The 22,088-nt window shown below is 35.2% G+C and overlaps 1 protein-coding gene and 1 long non-coding RNA gene across 9 annotated transcripts in view; one reads left to right on the top strand and one right to left on the bottom strand.

Annotated features, from left to right (window-relative positions):
* Positions 1–21,761, bottom strand: LOC118719308. The gene is made up of 4 exons (XR_004988092.1): positions 21,751–21,761; positions 15,812–15,815; positions 6,165–6,167; positions 1–104 (listed from the first exon to the last, which is right to left on the bottom strand). It is a non-coding gene; the product is annotated as an uncharacterized LOC118719308 (long non-coding RNA).
* LOC118719306 (protein FRA10AC1) overlaps positions 1–22,088 on the top strand; it is a 28,989-nt gene that overhangs the window by 1,241 nt on the left and 5,660 nt on the right. For 3 of the 8 annotated variants that reach the window (XM_036438589.2, XM_036438586.2, XM_036438587.2), the window contains exons 3-13: positions 76–219; positions 1,227–1,303; positions 2,836–2,931; positions 3,064–3,109; positions 5,614–5,690; positions 6,741–6,824; positions 7,590–7,674; positions 11,307–11,352; positions 14,371–14,484; positions 15,547–15,589; positions 17,136–17,254. In XM_036438589.2, coding sequence (XP_036294482.1) covers positions 1,227–1,303; positions 2,836–2,931; positions 3,064–3,109; positions 5,614–5,690; positions 6,741–6,824; positions 7,590–7,674; positions 11,307–11,352; positions 14,371–14,484; positions 15,547–15,589; positions 17,136–17,254 — 787 coding nt within the window. In that variant the 5' untranslated portion in view covers positions 76–219. Of the gene's footprint in view, positions 1–75; positions 220–1,226; positions 1,304–2,835; positions 2,932–3,063; positions 3,110–5,613; positions 5,691–6,740; positions 6,825–7,589; positions 7,675–11,306; positions 11,353–14,370; positions 14,485–15,546; positions 15,590–17,135; positions 17,255–22,088 lie in introns of those variants that run through there. The other 5 variants (XM_036438585.2, XM_036438583.2, XM_036438584.2 and 2 more) reach the window with 2 other exon arrangements.

Raw genomic sequence — 22,088 nt, 5'->3', positions numbered from 1 at the left:
CTTTTGGGAGTCTGGAATGGATTAATTCAATTTACATTACTTCTAATGGGAAAAAATGATCCGGTTTTCGAACAGCCTTCTGGAACAATGTTCCAGAACCAAGGCTCTACTGTACTAGATCATAGGATTTAAGGATTATGTGATACAGCCACCTTATTAGATAAGGTGGCTGTATCACATAATCCTTAAAGCCCAAAGAGATGAAGTAATTTATTCAAGGTACCCAGGACTAGAAACATTTATCTTATCTTAGGTCCAGTGCAATGAAATTTAGAGTTTTTCCCCTCTTTCTTTTCTTTAATCATCACCTGAGGATATGTGTTTTTGTTGTTCTTTTTAGAGAGAAAGGAAGGGAGAAAGAGAGAAACATTGATTGGTTGCCTCTCCTATGCACACTGACTAGGAATTGAACCCCCAACCTGGGTATGTGCATGCAGGAATTGAACCTGCAACCCTTCAGTGCACAGGATGATTCCCTAACCAACTGAGCCATATATAAGGCAAACTGGTTGATGTTTCTCTCTCACATAACATTTCTCTCAAATTAATAAACATGTCCTCAAGTGAGGATTAAGGAAAGGAAGGAAAAAAATAATGTACTGTTCACAAATGCAGTAATCTAATGGAATATAATAAAACAGCATATTCCAGAGATGCAATTTGGAGTAGTGGAAATCATGGGCTTAAGAGTCTAGTAGGTCAGCTTAGCCACCTATTTGCTCTGTATAATTGATACAACTTTACGTCTCTTGTCCTTGATTTCTTTATCTCTAAAATGGAGATATTAGTTCCTCACTTGCAATTAGAAGCAGTGTTTTTAAGTACCTAGCATAATGTTTGGAGCAAAGTTGATGATAAATACACAGCAACTGTTACTACTCCCAAGTTAAATGAAAGTGAAGCATTGCTGAATCATGTATGCAGTCACATGGCAGCTTCTAGACCTGATATTTAATAAGTGGGTCAAGGACTAGCCTCTCGTTGGCCTAATGGTGAAAAATGTTTACTCGTTTTTCTGAAGGGTAAGTCTGTCATTTCAGAGTGAATGAAACTTTTAGATGTGTGGATAGCCAAGGGACATTGATATATACACCATATTCCTTTAAACTATTTTGGCGTTCAAAGATAACATGTTTTTTTTTTTTTTTTAAGATTATTTTTTAACTATTCTGTTTCGTGAACAGTGAGCAACTTAGGTTCTAAGTAACTGACTTTATACTTTACAGATGCATGGTCATGGAGGCTATGACTCTGATTTTAGTGATGATGAACACTGTGGAGAATCTAGCAAAAGGAAAAAAAGGTAATTTTTTATTGAGCTGTGCTTTGGATCCTTTCTAGATTGAGATGAAATATAAAGAAATAATATTGAAGGTTTTGGGATTGTGTTTATATGTGAAGACAATGATGTTCTACTGAGTTAATTTTTGATTAAAGATTTGAGAACAGTTATGTGAAAAATAAGAATATTTTATGCTATCAAGAGATTTATAGAAGTGGAAGGGGAAGAAGGACTTTATTTGCAGATGTCATAGCTAAGACGGGGTGTGGATGGTGATCCCTTTGCTAGTGCTTTACTTCAGAATAAGATTAGTGTAGGGGAGTTTATGGGAGTTTTTATGACTTGGAAGAAACAAAATCCGTCAGCCAATAAAGCTGGGGCTTTATAAGGAAGCTACTACATCTTGGTGGGATTGCTATTAGGTGTATGGTTTAAGCTTCTAGTGCTTAGAAACTTGATTTTATCTAGTAATTTAGGAGTAGTTGACTGATTAATCAAACTTACAAAAATTGGTTTATTATTTTACACTGAGAGCAATATATTAGAGATACTAATTGAGACTGAATATTTTTGTTGGGTAATCAAGTCTATGTGGATAACCAAAAGGACAGAAAGAATTACAGCAAACTAGAGGCCCAGTGCACAAAATTCATGCATAAGGGATGGTGTCCCTCAGCCTGGCCTGCACCCTCTCCAATCTGGGACCCCTCGGACATCCCTCTCACAGTCCAGGACTGCTGGTTCCTAACTGCTCACCTGCCTGCCTGCCAGATTGCCCCTAACTGCTTCTGCCTGGCAGCCTGATTGCCCCCTAACTGCTCCCCTGCTGGTCTGATCACCCCCAACTGCCCTCCCCTGCTAATCGCCCCACATAGCCACTGTTCAGTCATTCAGTTGTCCTTCACTAACCCTCCTGCCACCCTGGTTGCCCCATGCAGCCTGCTGTTTGGTCATTTTTACAGTTGTTTTGGTCATGACGGCCCCTGACTTTTTATATATTGGGATTACATTTCATGGATTTCCATTTTTAAGATTTTTCATTAAAAAATAATACTTTGTAAGAATAGAATTTGAGCAAATCTAGTTAGACAGCCTCCTCTGCTCTAGGGTTACATATATCTATCTAACTAACGCTAACAAATATAGTCTATATTATCTATAGCCAGTCCTTCTTTTCATATTATCAGTTCCCCAAAACTTTGATATCTCTACTTCACAAACAGGGAAATTGTGGCACAAAAAACGTGAGTAACTTAATTTTATTTAAGATTAAGATAGTGAATGCCAGAGCCAGAATTTGAACCCAGGAACCTTGGCGGTCAGACACCGGGACTCATACATTTTTGGTTTCATCTCCATTTTATAGGTATAAAAGTAAGTTAAGATATTAAGATATGTAAGGAAACATAAAATGTATCATTAAAGATTAGTGAGTCTTTTTTTAAATTAAGGCTTTAATTCTTTAAAACATGTTCCAATTGTGAAAATAAAAAGAAATAAGAAACCCTTTGAGAAAAACAAACTCTTAATAATTTTTCTTCTCAATAAACCAGGACCACAGAAGATGATTTACTGCTCCAAAAGCCATTTCAGAAAGAAAAACATGGAAAGGTGGTCCATAAACAGGTTGCAGAAGAATTGCTGGATAGGTACAGTATTTCAACATAAATCACTTTTTTAAAATTTAAGATGTTTTTGTAAGCTCGGGGACTTGAAGATTTGAATATATTAATTAGAATATAGACATTGGACTTTGCTTAAAATAAAATTTTTCTTAACAGGGAAGAAGCAAGAAATAGAAGGTTTCATCTCATAGCTATGGATGCTGTATCCTTTTTATATCTAGGTTTTTAGAACAAGTAGTATATTTTAAAATCTTTTTATTTTATAAAAATCTTATTAAGCCAAATTAATTCTTTACTTTTAAAGTGTTTATTGAATTTTTTCATTTCTACTTTTGAGTACCGTTTTTTTTGTTGTTGTTTTTTTACTAATACTGTATATAAAAAAGATTGAGGGGCAAAAATAATAAAAAACATATTCCCAATGTTCCAAAAACAGGTTTACAAAGTTAATGAACTTGCAAATATTTTTTCTAACTTGTTTTGCCAGGCTCTCAACATTTCTCATTTTAATACTATGCTTGCCCTCTGTCTCATTTTAACTCATTCTCTTCCTACCCGCTTCGTGGGTAGTTAGGGTCTTCGTAAAATAGTTTTGAAAAGTAAATCTGTCTGTAGACTGTTCTCAGGTCTGCTGTGGCTTCAACTCTCAGGTGTGAGTTGGGCCTCTCTTTAAATTATACCTTGCTTCCCTGTTTTGCCATGTCTCAGCTAAACTTTTTGGTAAAACTGTGGCTGATTACTACAGTAACTACTGCCACTGGACTTCCATATTACCGAATATTGGAAAGTGAAAGAGAAGCCAAGCAAGATCTGAAGTATTTCTAGGTGTGTTACTATGTTCACAATTGGGAGAAGGAGATAGTGTCAATTAGATGCATTCCCTCCCATCTGTAGTAATCTGTTTCACTTTGTTATCATTTCTGATACTTTAAGTCATAGAAGTTTTCTTTTCAACGATTTATTTCTCTTATCTCCTAACCCAGTTGCCAATTGCTTATATTTGCATTTCAACTTTTACTCCGCTTCTTTATTCATTTAGGGGTGTTGGGCATCTATGTAAAGCCTTGTGAGGGTGAAAGGTCCCCTTTTCTGGCATGGGTAGAGGTGGAACACATTTTTTTTTCTGGAGTGTTTGGCTGGATTTGAGTAGTTATTGTCTAAAAGTTACCTAGTTTGTTAGACTGCCACTCTCGGTTATTCAATTAGAGAAGGTTCTGGGGCTTTTTAAAAAAAAATTGTGCTAGTTGGTATTTCCATCTTTCTTCACTTCCAAATCTAGGATTTAAAATGCAAAAAAGTTAATTCACTACCATATTATATCATGGGTCCTGGGGTCTCTAGCTTCTTTCCATCTTTTAGAACCTTCCTGTTTTGTTTTTAAAGAAATTTTTACTGATCTTTAGAGAGAGAAGAGGGGAGAGAAAAAAAACATCTACAAGAGAGTGAAACATTGCATACCCACTTATGGGGGATTGAGCCTGCAACCCAGGCATGTGGCTAACCAGGAACTGAACCAGCAACCTGTCAGTGCATGGAATGATACCCAATCAACTGAGCGACACTGGCCAGGGCCATGTGTGTGTGTCTTTTAAGTATATAATATCCAAGGGATTTAGCTGTTCTTGGTGGAAGAAATAGGGAGAAGTATATCTTTGTCTACTCCATCTTTCTGGAAGAAAAGCTCCACCTACCACCTGCTTTGGAAATAGATTTTTAGAACCACAGCTGTGCTCATTCATTTAGATGTTTTCTGTGCCTGCTTTCATACTAAAATGGCAGAACTGTGCAGTTGCAACAGAGACCATATGGCCCACATATTTACAAAAAACATTTGCTAATCCTAGCTCTAAAAGATTTAAGTGACTTCCTAAGGTCACATGATTCATGAGTGATAGACCAAGAGCTAGAACCCATATCTCCAGATATTTGGCTGTTCTCTTTTTTCTCTTATGACATGTTAACTGTTTTGATCCCCGTTTTGGAAGAATATTTTGATTTGATACTCTATTAGAACACATTTTGATCAACTAAGTCACTATTCTGTATAATAAAAGACTAATATGCAAATCAACCAAATGGCGAAATGACTAGTTGCTGTGATGTGCACTGACCACCAGGAGGCAGATGCTCAAGGCAGATGTTCAAGACAGTGCTTCTATGTTGTCTTCAGTCTTTGCTCTGTGCCTGGATGTGCAAATTAACCACCATCTTGGTTAATTTGCATACTTGATCCTGATTGGTTGGTGGCTGTAGCAGAGCAATGGTTAATTTACATATTACTCTTTTATTAGATAGGATAATAGTGAAAGAAATTCTACTCCTTACCTTTAATTTTTGTACTCCTTAAATACAATTTTTTCATATTGTGATGAGTAAAATGAGTGATGGTGTGAGGCTATATGTAGTTTAGCAATAGAAGAGGAAACTTTCCTTCTCGCTGGTAGAGAGATGTTTTATCAAGAGTAGTATTTTCTTGAAAAATGTTTAAAACAATATAAACAGTATTCAGTAGAAAGTGAAAGTCCCTGTTCTCTATAATGTTCATATGTAATAGTCTAATATTTACCTTTTCTTATCTCTGAATTTATAAGCATTGTATGGTATATATTTTCATATTAACAAAGCATACTATGATTTTTATTTCTACTCACTAATATGTCATGGACATAGAACAACTCTTAAAATCCTTAATTTTTTGCATTTCAGTACCAAAGGCATGCAAAGTTTGTAAATGACTATATTTTATATTATGGTGGCAAAAAAGAAGATTTCAGGCGATTGGGGTAAGTGTCATGAAGTTTAATTGGAGGGGAGAGTGGAGATCTTTTAAAGACCCATTGCTCCTGTGTCTTCTGGTTCTGTAATTTTCCTCTACTTTCCTCTGTTGTATCATAAAGTGGAGAGACCATCCATAGCTTCTAGCTAAGTATTGTAGCTTCTCACGAAACCAATTTCTCTGGCAACAGGTAGCCTGCAGAGCTACGGCTGTCCCTGGAATAACAGATGTGAGGAATACACATATACCTGATTATGCAGGGTGTTTTGTTGTTGTTGTTTAATGCTCTTTGAACTTTTAAACCTCAGTGTTTGGGATTGCTTTTTTAAAGGTAGGGAAAACAAAAAAACCTCACTCTAATATTTCCCACATGTGAAATTGCTTTCTATATTTGAGGCTCTTCTCTTGAGAGCCTCTTGGTTTTGTTTGGGTTTTTCCCTCTGACTTAACAATTTTCTGAATTGGGAGACCCCTAAAACACTTCCTACCATATTAATCTATCTCAAACTTACCTCCCTTTCAATTCAGCCTGTATTCCCCTACAATCCCTTGTTTTACCCCTAAACTGTTAGCATCCAGAAAAATTATACCCTTCAACTCTCTTCCTTACTGTCTTCTTAGGAAGCTATAGTGAAATGAGGAATGGTAAGCTCTTCATATAATTTTAAAACTAGATCTCAATAGGGTAGTGTTATTGACATTTCTGTATTTTCTGAAAGGTATTTTTCATACATTTTCCCTTGTCCATTTAATGTTTACTCAGATTTCTCATTTTATCTTTGGTTATTTAGCACCATGTGTATAATTGAAATCAGTTCCAGAGATGGATGGTTTCTTATCCATTTAAATTGCTTCTGTAGTAGCATTCTTTATAGTGCCTTTGAAAAGTACTGAAATAATTTACAAATATATGAACATATATGCATACACATAAAACTGTCTTTATCTTTGTGTATTTCATTTTCACTTAGGTCTTCAAAAGCCTCACAAACTGTTTAACTTTCTAAATTTGACTAATTCAGTGTTTATATTAGATTGAAATAGTTTTATTTTCCAGGGAAAATGACAAGACAGACATGGATGTTATACGAGAAAATCATAGATTCCTATGGAATGAGGAGGACGAAGTGGACATGAATTGGTAATTTTAGTCATCTGACACATAATGCATCAAATGCTTTTGTTCTACCTCTCTTACCCTGCATAGAACAAATCTGAATTGAGGACATAAAAACACGCTTCAGATTACTGAACCTAGTTTGGTTCTTTTGGTAACTTTTAACAGTTTTAACTGACTTCTCATTGCTTGAGTTTGTCTTTAAAAAAAGAAAAACATTTAAAAAAATATATTTTATTATTGATTTTTCACAGAGAGGAAGGGAGAGAGAGAGAGAGCTAGAAACATCGATGAGAGAGAAACATCGACGAGCTGCCTCTTGCACACCCCCTACCGGGGATGTGCCCGCAACCAGTGTACATGCCCCTGACCAGAATCAAACCTGGGACCTTTCAGTCCGCAGACCGACGCTCTACCACTGAGCCAAACCGGCATCAGCAAGAAAAACATTTTTAAAATGATATTGTTGCCCTGTAAAATGCTTCTTTTCAAATTTTTAAAATATTTTGGGAAAAAAAGTAATACCTGAAAATGGTCCTAAAAATCTAAACATTACAAAGGCTAAAAAGTGAAGAGTAAGGCCCTTTCTCATGTCTGACTGTCAGTCTTCTAGATTCCCTCCCCGAGAGAGCAACTATAATAGTTCATATTCAGAATTCTATGCATGTATAAGTAAAAGACATCTTTTAAAACATTTACATTGTATGCATTATTTATTTGACATTGCTTCCAAGTAGCAAACTATAGTTAAATTTCTAAAGGAAGATTTATATTTTTTTGTGAATCTAGGGAGAAAAAACTTGCAAAGAAATACTATGATAAATTATTCAAGGAATACTGCATAGCAGATCTCAGTAGATACAAAGAAAATAAGGTATGCCTTCCAATATTTCTATAAGAAGGTTTTTATAAAAGTAAAGTGTTACTTATATTACACTATCTTACCCCTCACTATTCTTTTAAAGATGAGATTCTAGTCTAAAGTGCCCTGTATCTATAAGGTATCATGTGGACCATTTAACTCTGCAGCTGTGGAACTTACAAAGGGCCCCTTAGTCAAGGGTGCTTCTTTGTGAGCTGAGGCAAACAAGTCTAAAATTAAACACAAGTGGCTACTGGATCCTGTTTTCATCTTGACTCTAGTCTAGAGCCTCATGATTATAATGAATGATTTGACACTGCAGAATGACGTTTTGTTTCACAGATGAAATTGACTATTTTTTCCAAATTGTTTATCATTTGTAAAGAGGCAGATGCACATCTTTTATTACAGAAATGTCTATTTCTGTAAAATGAACTTATCCGCTAATTAGTAATGGCAGATTTTCATTCCCACTTTACATCTTATTTTAGTTAACATTAAAGGGATTTTTATTCCTATCCCATATTTCACATTTGTAGCTAGAGAAGGTGACCCAAGAACATATGATCTCAGTTTGAAGTGGCAGGGGAGGTAATGTTGCATAAATCTATATGTTTGGATTATGTACATTTATATTAAGTAATACTGTTTAAAAAAGCTGTCTTAAATTTATTTATTATAAGGAGTTTGTTTTCATTTAAATAGTTAAAACTCAGAAGCATAGTTGGTTTAATTTTCAGTAGTGCCTTTAATATGTGGGTTGCTTCACAATATTCTCATAGATAATATTAGTGTCCATTTTTATAACATATGCACTTGGTATATCCCAAAGACTTTCTCAATTTCACGTGAATTAGTTCTCATCTCTATGCTAGTTATTGCCATATTGAATTCAAAAAGCACCAAAGCAGTTGGAGTTATTGATACTTGAAAGTCTCTACATTTCAAGTTGAATGTGAAACATAGGTCTTTCTAAGAGCACATAATGAAGCAGCTTTTTCAACTGTGACTAATTTGTTGGTTGTTTTTCAGTATTTATTGAGGACTAGGCTAGGTATTGTGGATAACACCTGGTGTCCGCCCTTCAAAAAAACAACACACCAAACCTATAGTCCAGTTAAGGGAAGAATGTGTACTTAGTGAATAATTATTGTAGTCTCCACAGTATATTACTGGAAATCATACTTTAGAGAGGATAATCTTAAAACAAATTATTTTTTTCCTATTAGAACATGATGAATAGTAAGAACAAGGGTTAGTGCAAAAAGAAATCAGATAGGACTCACATGTTTTGAGTGTGAATACTAGAGAAATAGGAAATATGGAGGGAATGGGATCTTTTTTAAAAAATAAGACTTTAATCTTTTTTATAGCAGTTTTAAGTTAGCCAAATTGAGGGGAAGATACAGAGATTTCCCATCTACTCTTTGCCTCACACAGGAGGGTATCTTTTTTTTGGGAGAAGATAATGACTGTGTTTTAGCATACCATGTTTGAGGTGTTGGAGACAGAATAGTACTTTTGATTTCCTTGGTAGAATGCATTTTCTCATATTTTATTTATCCAAAGACAGTGTTTTATTCGTTTTTTAATTAACCAGCTCCTAGTTCAGTGCCTACCATATATAATAGTTAGATAGGGTATTTTTAGTGAATTCCAACCTTTGTTCCACACCTCCATTTTCTTCTTTGTTGCTTTTTTTCCTTTCATCGTTGAGAATTTGGTTAGATCATTACATCAGTTAGGATTAGATTCAGCTGAGGAGAACAGCAAGCACTCCCAAAGAACATGGCATAAATGAACTGTAAGTTCAGTCCAAGTAGATGGCATCGAACCTTGTGTCATCAGGAAGTTAAGATCCTTTTCTCTTATTGCTTGCATGTGTGAACTCTTTGTTCTAATAGAAGGTAGAGTGAGAAGAAGAGGCTCAGTACCAAGCCTTGAGTAACTCCAGAGTTTAATCCAATGTATCAGCAGAAAAATTCCTATATTCAGGAAAGAATGTAAAAACATCGAGACAAAACCTCTAAATCTTTCATATGAGGAAATTTGTCGCAGTTGTCGCTTTTAATAACCACTTTTTATCCTCAGAATGCTAAGCCCAATAAGTAGTTGTTAATTTTTTTGTTGAATAGATTAATGAATGAAAGATAAACTTTGAAAACTATTACATTACACATTTTACTGTGCTTCAGTAGGCATCTCTATGTTGGATGGAAAGCAATCCTCACCTGTATGGGTTTAAAATAAAGCTATTTTGAATTTTTTATTTCTCCTTTCTTAGACTGGGAAGATTTTCTTTGGGTTTTAATCAGAATATTTTGAAATATTGTGCGCCCTTATTTTTACTTGAAATACAAAATTGCCTGCCTTAGCCTGTTTGGCTCAGTAGTTGGAGCATTGGCCAACTGACTGAAGGGTCTCAGATTCAATTCTGGTCAAGGGGTATGTACCTGGGTTGCAGGCTCCTTCTTCGGGTCAGGGCAGGTAATCAATTGATGTGTCTCTCTTACATCCATGTTGCTCTGACTCTCCCCCTTCCTTCCATTTGCTCTGAAAATCAGTGAAGAAAATATCCTCAGATGAGGATTAACAAACAACAACAAAATTGCCTAATTCAAATAATAGTTGGTTTAAAAAAATAATACAACAACCTATGAGATTAGGATTTTTATAACAAGGAAATAGACTAGATTGAGACTTTTAACTATTACAAAAGTACACCATTACTAGAATTATGGTAAATTAGTTTATGAATGTGAAAGATATTAAAAAGCAATGGAGAAAAACCATTTTTAATAAAAAAACAAAGTTGTGTTTAGGAATCTGGAGGGCAGTTTAACATATTTCTGCTTTAGGATTCCAAACTGGTACCATTACTCTTTCCTGTTTATGACTATACTGCTGTAGTGGGAAGAGAGCCACATGAATGAATGATGTGGCTGTGTTTATAAAACTTTATAAAAATAGGCAGCAGGCCTATTAGCCATAATGTGCTAACCAGTGGTATAATATATACCAGGTACAATTCTAAATACTTTATATGTATTATTTAAACCTCTTAACCCAAAGAGGTAGACGTTGTATTACTTCTACTTTACAAATGAGGAAACAGGAACAAGTAGATTAAATAGCTGTTTAGTGGTAGAACTAAGAAGTAAATCTAAACAGTGTGACTCCAAAGGCTGAATACTTGTGCTGTGGTATACTGCTTCTTACTGTACTATAACCTCGTTTTCTGTTTTCTGTCAGTCATAGGAGATACCGATCTATCTATACACACACACACACACACATAATTAATTTAGATGTCTTTTGGCCTGGCATCTATAGTTTTTTAAAGTAAAGAAGATTGTTCCTTAACAGATAAATTGGTAATTGTTCAAGTGTATTTTTAAGTACCTGGAATCCTATAAGGAGAGAAAAAGCTATGATAATGGGAATTAGTTTTATTTTTAGGTTAATAAATGTCATTATGTCAGTTGTTGTCTCCAGGTTTAGATTTATTATATACAATTTAAATAACGTTTAAATTTAGATTTATTATATACAATTTAAAATTATATTAAATTAGATTTATTATATACAATTTAAATAACATTTAAATTTACTCTGGTATAAATGTCATGTTTTTTTCTTGTCAGTTTGGATTTAGGTGGAGAGTAGAAAAAGAAGTAATTTCAGGAAAAGGTAATTTTTTTCTTTAAAATTTTATATTTTAATAGGATAAGGTTATTTTGTTATATTATTGAGATTAAGTCATTGGGTAAGATTATTCCTAATGTATCAGTGAATAATTACCCACAAAAGTAAAATTAAAGAAGGTATACTCATGATGTATTACTAGCAGAGGTCAATATAATTAATGCTTTAGATTTTTACCTTTAGAATTTTTGCTTTTAGAATATTCAATTGAGGATAAGTAGGAAGTGTTTAGAATTAAAAATTTAACTCTAAAGTTAAATATCAACTGGTGAATACTTGACTTTTTCTCTTTATTTTTGGAATAATGAGTTGGTATTGCTATATTACAATCAAATCACCATTTTGAAAGTAGAAATTAAATATCACTTTGAACCTAATAAAATTTTTGGACAAGCTAGTTTTTTCGGGGAGTCACTGAGATTGAGTCCAAATATTTACTTTTACAACAAAATAACAGACATTTGGTAGGCAATCAGCAAATGCTTTTCCCGTGTATTATTATAATCTATTCACAAAATTTTTCTGAATACTTAATATCTCTACACTGTCATGCTATAAAATTCTCTCTTTATCTATAATTGCATTTTTAATTGCAACAAAAATTAATGTCCTCTGAAAACTACAGAGGAGCATTTAGGAAATAATTTTAAATTAATAACTTAAATTTCTTAAAATAAAGCTTGTATTTTAAATGAGTAAACATTTATGCCATCAAAGTGGTTTATATACATCTGCTATAAATTTGAACGTCTATGACAGGTGTAAAATTGGACATGCAATTAAGCAGTAGGAATTTTTTTTCTTTAGGTAATAAATATTAGCCTTGAAGCTACTTTAGAGGACAAGGAAAAATAATAAGTTTAAAACTTTTTAAGCTTTTCTTGATATCACATTTTAGTTTGTTTTTACCTAAAACAATGATATATATTCAGATGTCTATCACTATTTAAAATTTTTGTACTTTCATTGAATGGAATTTTCAGATGATGGTAGATAATGCTGCTTTTTAAAACCTGGTGGACATTCTCGGAATTAAATTAACTAAAGAAAAGATTAGTTGGGAAGGGGAGAGAATGCTTTTGCTATCCTATATAATAAAGATGTAATATGCAAATTGACCATCAAGTCATCACAAGATGGCTGCCTGTGACCAGTCCAGTAGGGGGATTAGTGAAGGACAACCAAATGACTGAACAAGCAGGCTGTGTGGGCCACTAGGCTGGCGGGGCGGCAGTTAGGAGCGATCAGGTCAGCATGCAGAGGCAGTGAGTAGTGATCAGGCCAGAGGCATTGGGGGGGGGGGGCAGTTAGAGACAATCAGGCTGGCTTGCATCGGGCCTAAACTGGTAGTCAGTCCCCCAAGGGGTCCCAGATTTTAGAGGATACCAGCTGGGCAGAGGGGACTCCCCTCCTCCCCCCCTGCACGAATTTTGTAAACCATGCCTCTAGTGATTTATAAAGGTACAATTTTTGTTGCTGTTTTAACAATAGAACTATTACTGAATATGTACAGACTTAATAAAGTACTCTTCTGAAATAAGTAAAAATGCCAATTTAGAAAAGTTGTAGGACTGATAATTTTCAAAATTCATTTTGATAATTTAATTTTTATGAAAAGTTCAGATTCCTGCTGGTACAAATTATTAAGATACAAGTTTTATTTATACAAATAAAAGTTTGATTTTTTTTTCTGTCAAAGTTAATAATCTTTGAATTTCTTTCTCCGCCCCCTCACCCCCTTCTTGGCTCATCAGTATTAGTCCTTTATTACAGAAGGTTTTAATGTACAATGGATATGATAATGTGGTATTGATTTTAGTGTCAAGTGATTCTAAAATTTAGAGCATTGGATTTGGTTACTTTATCTACTTCATCTCAAAGTGCTAGCACTTTTAAATGTGCTTTTAATGCCATTTTATGTTGATATCTAAAATGCCATTATATTAATACTTAAAAATATCAATTGTAATAATATTATTAAATATTGAAAAGGATTCACCCAGATTAGGGGTGTCGAACTCAATCAGAGAAGGGGCCAAAATCTAAAATCCAGCCTAAATCGCGGGCCGAATGGTTTACTGAACAGTCATAAACTGTCATTGTGATGGAAATGCAGTGGAGTGCAGTGATGACAGCGCGGTGCGGGCCACATTGCAAGGCCTGGAGGGACGGATTTGGCCCGCGGGCCTTGTGTTTGACACATGTGACCCAGATGTATGTGTACTTTGGAAAATATATTTATCCTTTTAGGGTATTAGTGAGTATATATACTCTTTCAGTATTATCATTTTCCAAAGTATACAGTTCCCTAACAGGGACACTAAAATTTTGTCTGTAAATATAAACAGTCTATTAAGCAAAAATTCTGTGACTTGTTTTTTTAATTAATTTAAAAAAATTGATTTTGAAGAAAAAAATATTGATCTGTTGCCTGCCACATGTGCCCCAACTGGGAATTTGAACCTACAACCTCAATATGTGCCCTGACTGGGAATCCAACCCACAACCTTTTGGTGCATGAGAAAACACTCCAACCAATGAGTCACACTGGCCATGTGACTGATTTTTTAAAAATATATATATTTTATTGATTTCAGAGAGGAAGGGAGAGGGAGAGAGAGTTAGAAACATCAATTGTGAGAGAGAATCTTTGATCGGCTGTCTGCCTTCTGCACTCCCCCCCACTGGGGATCGACCCCATAACCCGGGCATGTGCCCTTGACTGGAATTGAACCCGAGACCCTTCAGTCCCCAAGCCAATGCTCTATCCACTGAGTCAAACCAGCTAGGACTGATTTTTTTTTAAAACCAGTTCTCTCATCCTTTTAAATTGTTACTTGTATATACATTTGTTGAATGTGTTATAATTATTGTGGTCAGTTTATTAATGCTGCTTTGTAGAACTAGGAATTTATGTAAAGAGTAAATTTCAGCCATAATACAAGGTTAGATAGAATCTTGTCACACCTTTCATAGCTAATAATTCCTTTTTTTTCTTTGCAGGCCAGTTTTTCTGTGGAAATAAACATTGTGATAAAAAAGACAACTTAAAGAGTTGGGAAGTTAATTTTGGTTATATTGAGCATGGTGAAAAGAGAAATGCACTTGTTAAATTAAGTAAGTTGACTAGATGATTCATTTCTTCAAAGTTTAATAATTTAGATTTTAAAATATATGGACTAATTTAAGACTCAATTCAAAATTTTAATGTTTCTTCCTGTAAGTGCCCTTTTTCTCAGAGCTTCCCAAAGTCACAAACAGTGTTTGAGCCAAACATGTTAGTATCCTCAGCAATCTGGTGACATTTGGGAAAAACAGTTCTAATGTTAATGTAATGCCATTGGTAAAGTGAAGACCTCTTTTCATTAACTTGAGAACGTCACCAATGTAGAGTGAAATGTATAGTATCAGAAAAGGCTCTGTACAATCTCATATTAGCTGGTAGCTATTGTTGTGGTGGAGATAATAATAAATATATTCTTTGTGTCAATAAAGAAAAAGTTTTAGGAAGGCATAATTGTTCTTGATATCAGTCTTCAAAGCTTAGGGTTGCACCCGAGAATATAGTAGTTTCTCTTAATATGCATGTTTTAGAATCTGTTATTCATTCTTTTTCCCCCCTAAGCTGGTATTATGTCATCTTCTCTTCACCATATTAATAGCCTTCTCTAATACCTAAATAAATGTACCGTCAGAGTGTTCTCCAGAAAGAAGTCATAAATTTCCCCGTATGCTACTTAACACGCAGTACAGACTGGTTTCTGAGTTCCTCCAAGAAGTGCTTGCTCATGAGGAAACATCTACTAGTGTGACTGAGAGTAAGACAAAACAAGAGGCCACAGTTGAAGAACTTTTTAAACAGCCCTCTTCCTTTTGAAAACTCCTAGAGCACTTTACTATTGTTACCAGATATCTTTGATGTAAGATACACATTAATGCTGCCTATTGCTTTTAGAATAAATTAAAGACGCATTTTTCTAAAGTAATGTTAGAATTTCAGTTCCTCAAGCATTCGAATATTATTTTAATATTAGAATTGTATTGCTTTCTCAGCTTATTTGTTTCCTCTCATCGTAAAAGAATATAAGGGAAAATGAGAATTTATGATACTAACGGTAGAGGAGCAGTGCAGTTATTCACATTCAGCAGTGTGACTTTTTTCCTTTTTTTTTTTTTTAGGATTATGCCAAGAATGTTCCCTTAAATTAAATTTTCATCACAGGTAACTTATCTTTTAAAATGCTATTTTTAAGTGTTAGTAGTCTTGGACATAGTCCCTTATCTGCATTGAATGTTTAAATGTAGATTTGAAGGGTTGATAGTTTGATTGGTTGATTATATAGAACAGTGTTTTCCAAAGTGTGGTATGCATACCCCCAGAGGTACGGAAGAGTTTGGTGGGGGTACGCATTGTACCGGAGTTTGGTGGGAATATGCACTGCACCGTGCTTAGCTGGGCCTAATTCTACATTCTCATGAGTATGAGGGGTACTCAGCATTACGAAAATTATAGAAGGGGGTACACATACCTATGTCAAAAGTTTGAGAAACACTGCATAGAATATTGACATCACTTTATGGCCACATACACGAGAGAACTGGAATGGAAATTCATGGTGCCTTAATCTAGCCATCCAGTTTTAAATGTGAAGGCTTGTGCAGGATGGTAGATAGATCCTAGAATTTTTAGTTTGGAGTCTATGTTCAGATACCATGATGTTCTTAGAAACTGTATTATAAAGCAGATCTTCATAATGTGATTCTTATGTCTCATTTAAACAATGTTTTAATTGGAGTTTGTCATTCATAGCAAAGGATTATAAACCTCTGTGTTAAAATCACGTTTCTACCAAATGAACTAGAATGTGTCTGCATACTGAGTAGATGAGGGTTATCAGTATTCGGCAAAGTGCAGTACATGTAAGATTATGGGCTTTGAAATCAGACCCCTGTGTATTACTAGTATCTTCACGATGACTAGTAAGTGGAGTAGCTGAGTTAGAGCATTCTCACCTTTCTCTGAGTTATAGCATTCTCACCTTTTCCTATTAAATATTTCCTTTTATCACCAATTAAAATCAATTGCTTGACAACCATGGTACCAATAACCTTGTAAACCTGGCCTAGAAGAAATAAAGTTACAGCAATAAAAGGATAAATGGTCTAATGTAGACATATGAGTTAACAATACATCCTTCCACCCTCATTCTATAATAGTTTCACTAAAGGGTGCAGCAAAAGTAGTTTTACAGTTGTGAGTATATGAAACAGAGTTTATTCTTGTATATTTATTGTTGCATTGTTTTCCATAAGAAACAATTGTAAACCTATTTTGCTCTACTCTGCATATTTATTAATTCTTAAGAGAATTTTCTGTTTATTGATGGTGTAGAACTGTGGATTCTTTTTGTTGTATTTGTTTTTCAAAGAATAAGTAGATAATGAATTATTTGAAGGGAAATGAGATTTGTTTTGTAATTTTCTTTTAAATAGCTAAATAGAATATAAAAAGAAGGAAATCAGTAAAAGTATGATTTATATTTACTAGGTTTGTATATAGAACTTATAAATAATAATTTTTTGTCTCAGAATTTTCAGGCATTATTATCTTACAGAATTGTCCAAAATGAATACTAACCTAAAATACTTACAGTCTCATTTAAGGAAGTACTTTACTGATTTTTTTTTCTCATTGGTTTTAATTTTTATAAAGGTCAATTGAAAAAGTTGAAAAAATTAACTTTAATTTTATATTGTTCAACATAAAGGAGAAAAGAAGTTAAGTCCAAAAAAAGGAAGGACAGAATCAAAAAAGATTCTGAAGAGTCACCACATAAAAAATCCAGGTTATCTCCTGCAGAAGGGACCTCTAAGAAAAAGAACAAAGGTAAAGGGGAATTAGGATACTATATCTACTCATATTTCTGAAAATGAAGTGTGATCTTTCATATGTTTCAAATGTAGAATGTAATTGGTGAATATGTTTAGAATTCTGTTTTATAGTTGTTGACAGGAATCTGATTGGAGAATCTAGATATGAATTTATAATAATAGGAGTTTCACGAACAAGATTGGTTTTGATTAATTTTTGGCAGATGGTATAATATTTTCCAAAAAGCCTTCTAATTTCTGGATTTGTCACTTAAAGGCTTGTTACCTTGAGCAAGTTACTGAAATCTTGAGTTTTACTTTCCTTATGTAAGTAGGAGTAAATAATACTATCTAGCCTCTGTAGAACGTGAGCTTATCGTGGAGAATCAAATAATGTGAAAGGCACTTTTAACACTTTAAAACAGCTGTTGCCAACCTTTTGGGTCCGCAGACCACCGACTGGCGACTGCTGCTCCAAAGGTTTCCTCAAACCAGCGGTCGCCAACCTTTCGGACCTCACGGACCAGCAGTGGTCCGCGGACCAACGGTTGGCGACCGCTGCTTAAAATAATACATAATCTATAAGTCAGTATAAAATTATAACACTATGATTTCAATTATGGTCTGATTTTCTCATTAGCGTATGACCTTCTTGAAATGATAGAGATTGATATAATGTGTCATCAGAATCTAGCATGGTGCTGTGCACATATACTGAGTAAATAATTATTAAATTCAAATTCATCAATTTTCCTCTGCAATCTTTAGGCTTTCTAAGCCTTCATTTCTTCATGTCTAAAATGGTCATGATAATAGTACCTAGCTCATAGAATTGTTCAGAAGTTGAAATGAGATAATACATGTAAGCAATTTACTTGGTACTTGCCACATAATTAGCTATTATGAAGGTTACTGCTAATTGTTTTTTCAGTCCCTAATAGAATCAGATTGGCTATAACTTAGAGTGATTTAGACTTAAATTAGGTAGATAATGGTAGATTGAATTAAATTCAGTCCAATGCTAATAAATACTTGAACAGGAGAGGGCTCCCTTGCTTCAGCTGTGAAGATCTTTAGCTAGGTTACATTCTTACATGCATTTTTTTTTTCTTCTGCTTGCATATTATGCTATATTTAAGTTTATAGTATTATCCAGTTTAGGCTTGACAAAATTGATAGATTGAAAGGAAAATACTATTATTCTATTGTTTATTGAGAAATGACATTCAAACCAGAATGCCTTTTTGTCTCTATCTTAATCATTAACTCTAAAATAAATTTTAATTAATAAATGTGAAAATATAATTTGAGCTTTTAAAAAATTTTATATACTCTTACGTTCTAGTAAAATATTTGAAAATTTTGTTGCATTCGTTTTTGTATTACATAATATTGTTACATTCATATCAGAGTATGATACCATGTTAATCACTGCATATTCCAAATTAAAGAAGAACTAATCCCTTGTAAAATTTATTCATTACCTTCAAAACAGATAATTAGGTAACTGGACACTTGGGATAGGTTGCACCATGCATGTTATCTTCCTTATAAATATTTTTTCTTCAGTATTCCATATTTCAGAAGATGGCAGACATATTTGTTAACCCATATAATAATATCAGAAACCTAGGCATTATCCTCGATGCTGACTTTTTTTTCTTTCATTATTTATGTTTAACTTGTCACCAAATTCTATCAGCTTTACCCCAGGATATATATTTCTCAAGTTCTCTCTAACCTAGTTCAAACTACCATGTTTTCTCATCTAGGCTTCTGCTCTATTCTCCTTACTGGTTTCTTTACTGTCTTGATTTCCCACCTTCTCTTAATCTGTTTGCCCTAATGCAGTGATATCCTCTTGTTCTTGGGATAATAACCTAAATCCTGGACAAAGCCCAAAGACTCTATCAGGCGTCCTCAAACTTTTTAAAGTGGGGGCCAGATCACGGTCCCTCAGAGAGCTGAAGGGCTGGACTATATGAACTATTAATTCCTACTGTAACACCTCGGCTGCGCTCACTGCCCAAAAAACCTGGCGGGCCGGATCAGACTCCTCTGCGGGCCGCATGTGGCCCGCGGGCCGTAGTTTGAAGATGCCTGCTCTAAATAATCCTATATAATAAAAGCCTAATATGCTGTCTGGTCTTCTAGTCGTCCATTCAACCAATTAAAGTGTAATATGCTAATGATATACTAAGGCCCCTCAACCACTCGCTATGATGTGCACTGACCACCAGAAGGCAGACAGTCGATTGGTTGACCAGTCGCTATGACATGCACTGACCAACAGGGGGCAGACAGTTGACCAGTAGAACAGTCACTATGATGTGCACTGACCACCAGGGGACAGACGCTTCTACCGGTAGGTTAGCTTGCTCCTGGGATCTGGCCTATCGAGACCTAGCGAAAAGGGCTGGACACACACTGGAGCCTTCCTGCAGTCCCTCCCCAGCTGGCCAACTTCCTGCATCCCTCCCCAGCATAATCATGCATCAGTGGAGTGCCTTGGCCTGGCCTGCGCCCTCTTACAATCCAGCACCCCTTGGGGATGTCAGAGAGCCAATTTCGGCCCTATTCCACAGGCCAGGCAGAGGGACCCCACTGATGTATGGATGAATTCGTGCACCGGGCCTCTAGTCTTGTGTACAAGGCTTGTTTCTCACAACTCTCCACCTCACTTTCATACTTTACCCACAGAGCCTTTTCCTTTCTGGAAATTCCAAACTTTTTTAAATTTAGGGACTACACTATTTCCTCTCTTTTTAAAACTCCCAGTCCCGCTGAAACCGGTTTGGCTCAGTGGATAGAGCCTCGGCTTGTGGACTGAAGGGTCCCAGGTTCGATTCCGATCAAGGGCATGTACCGTGGTTGCGGACACATCCCCGGTAGGGGATGTGCAGGAGGCGGCTGATCGTTGTTTCTCTCTCATCGATGTTCTAGCTCTCTATTCCTCTCCCTTCCTCTCTGTAAAAAATCAATAAAATATATATTTAAAAAACAAAACAAAAAAAAACCCCTCCCAGTCCCATCCTAACTTATCCTTCAGGTCTAGCTTAAAGGTCACTTCCTCAGGGATCATTTCCTAACTCCATCCCTAACCATGGATCTGAATTAGAACTCCCATTTATAATGATATCACAACCCTAGAACTTTTTTTTTCATTATACATATGACAATTACATAAAAGCCCAAGGAGTGCCAAAACCAGTTTGGCTCAGAAGATAGAGCGTCAGCCTGTGAATTGAAGGGTCCTAGGTTCCATTCCAGTCAAGGGCATGTACCTTGGTTGCAGGCACATCCCCAGTAGGGGGTGTGCAAGAGGCAGCTGATCAATGTTTCTCTCTTATCGATATTTCTAACTCTCTATCCCTCTCCCTTCCTATTTGTAAAAAAATCAAATATATATATATATATATATATATATATATATATATATATATATATATATTTACTTTTATTTTTATTTTTTAATAGCCCAAGGAGATCAGGAATTCTGTCTGCTATGTTCATTACTATATCTCCAGCACCCATTAGCACATTAGGAATAAAGAATGAGAAAATGAAAGATTTTGAACATTGTTTCAAGCAAGTTCAGGGAAAGAAAACCAAACATAGTGGAATTGAATTATCTTGTTTTTATTTATTCAGAGTATCTTTGATAGCAGATAGTACAGAATATAGTTGTGGGTTTTTTTTTCCAGCTTAGGTGATAGAAAGTAGAAAATGACTTTTTAGCCAACTTAATAGGAAAACCATGTGGAACTCTTTAATATCTTCTTATTGGAACACTCTGGAACTAGAATGATCTTGATGTGATACTCTTTTGCTAGACCACATGTGTCAAACACAAGGCCCTTGGGCCAAATCCGTCCCTCCAGGCCTTGCAATGTGGCCCGCACCGCGCTGTCATCACTGCACTCCGCTGCGTTTCCATCACAATGACAGTTTATGACTGTTCAGTAAACCATTCGGCCCACGATTTAGGCTGGATTTTAGATTTTGGCCCCTTCTCTGATTGAATTCGACACCCCTATGCTAGACCATCTTAATTTGGCTCAAACTTGAATAGCAATTAATAAATGCTTAATATCACAGCTGCACTTAGACTGTTGACACTCCTTCTCAAAACAATCTACTTCTTTTTATTTCCTTCCTGTCTTCCTGGCCTTTCCTCATCTTTTTTTTTACTACAGTTCCTCCTTGGTCTTACCCTTAGATGTTGGAGTTGCTCAGGCTGTTATAGACTTTCTTCTCTCTCTCTGTTCCTCCTGTATGATCCCATCTATTCCCACAGCTCAGGTTACTGTTACATAAAATGTTACTTATGTTTGGATGAATGGATGGATGGATAATTGGATGGCTGGGTGGCTGGGTGAATGGAGAGGATGTGTAAGAAAGACAGATCAGTAGCTTGACTTTGAGGAACAGTTTGATTTGGTAGGTATGAGCAGAACTCACCATAGGTAGACTGACTTGACAAAAACTTTAGGATCTTTCCCCTCCCACCACTACCCCATTCCCAAGCTCAATACCTTGGAAAGGCCTTTTCTGACATCCTTCACCCCACTCTTCAGGTACGGTTAAGTCCCTGTTACACATTTCAGTTGAACTCTTTTGGAAGAACTCACTAGATAACCATTGTAGAACTGAACATTTTAGTTTTATGACATAATTGTACATGTGATTTTTCAATTACTGAGAATTCTCACCTGTATAGGATCTTTGGAAAAGTATTTTGAAAAATGAGTATTTATTTGTAAACAGCTTTCAGATGTTCAACATCTGTATAAAGTAGTGGTTCTATTGGGTGTTTTTTTTGTTTTTGTTTTGTGTGTGTGTGTTTTTTT

The sequence above is a fragment of the Pipistrellus kuhlii genome, unplaced genomic scaffold (genome assembly GCF_014108245.1).
Source record: "Pipistrellus kuhlii isolate mPipKuh1 unplaced genomic scaffold, mPipKuh1.p scaffold_m20_p_15, whole genome shotgun sequence".
Lineage (NCBI taxonomy): Eukaryota > Metazoa > Chordata > Mammalia > Chiroptera > Vespertilionidae > Pipistrellus > Pipistrellus kuhlii.
The sequence above is the reverse complement of the archived record's forward strand: the minus strand, read 5'-3'. Positions and strand labels throughout refer to the sequence as shown.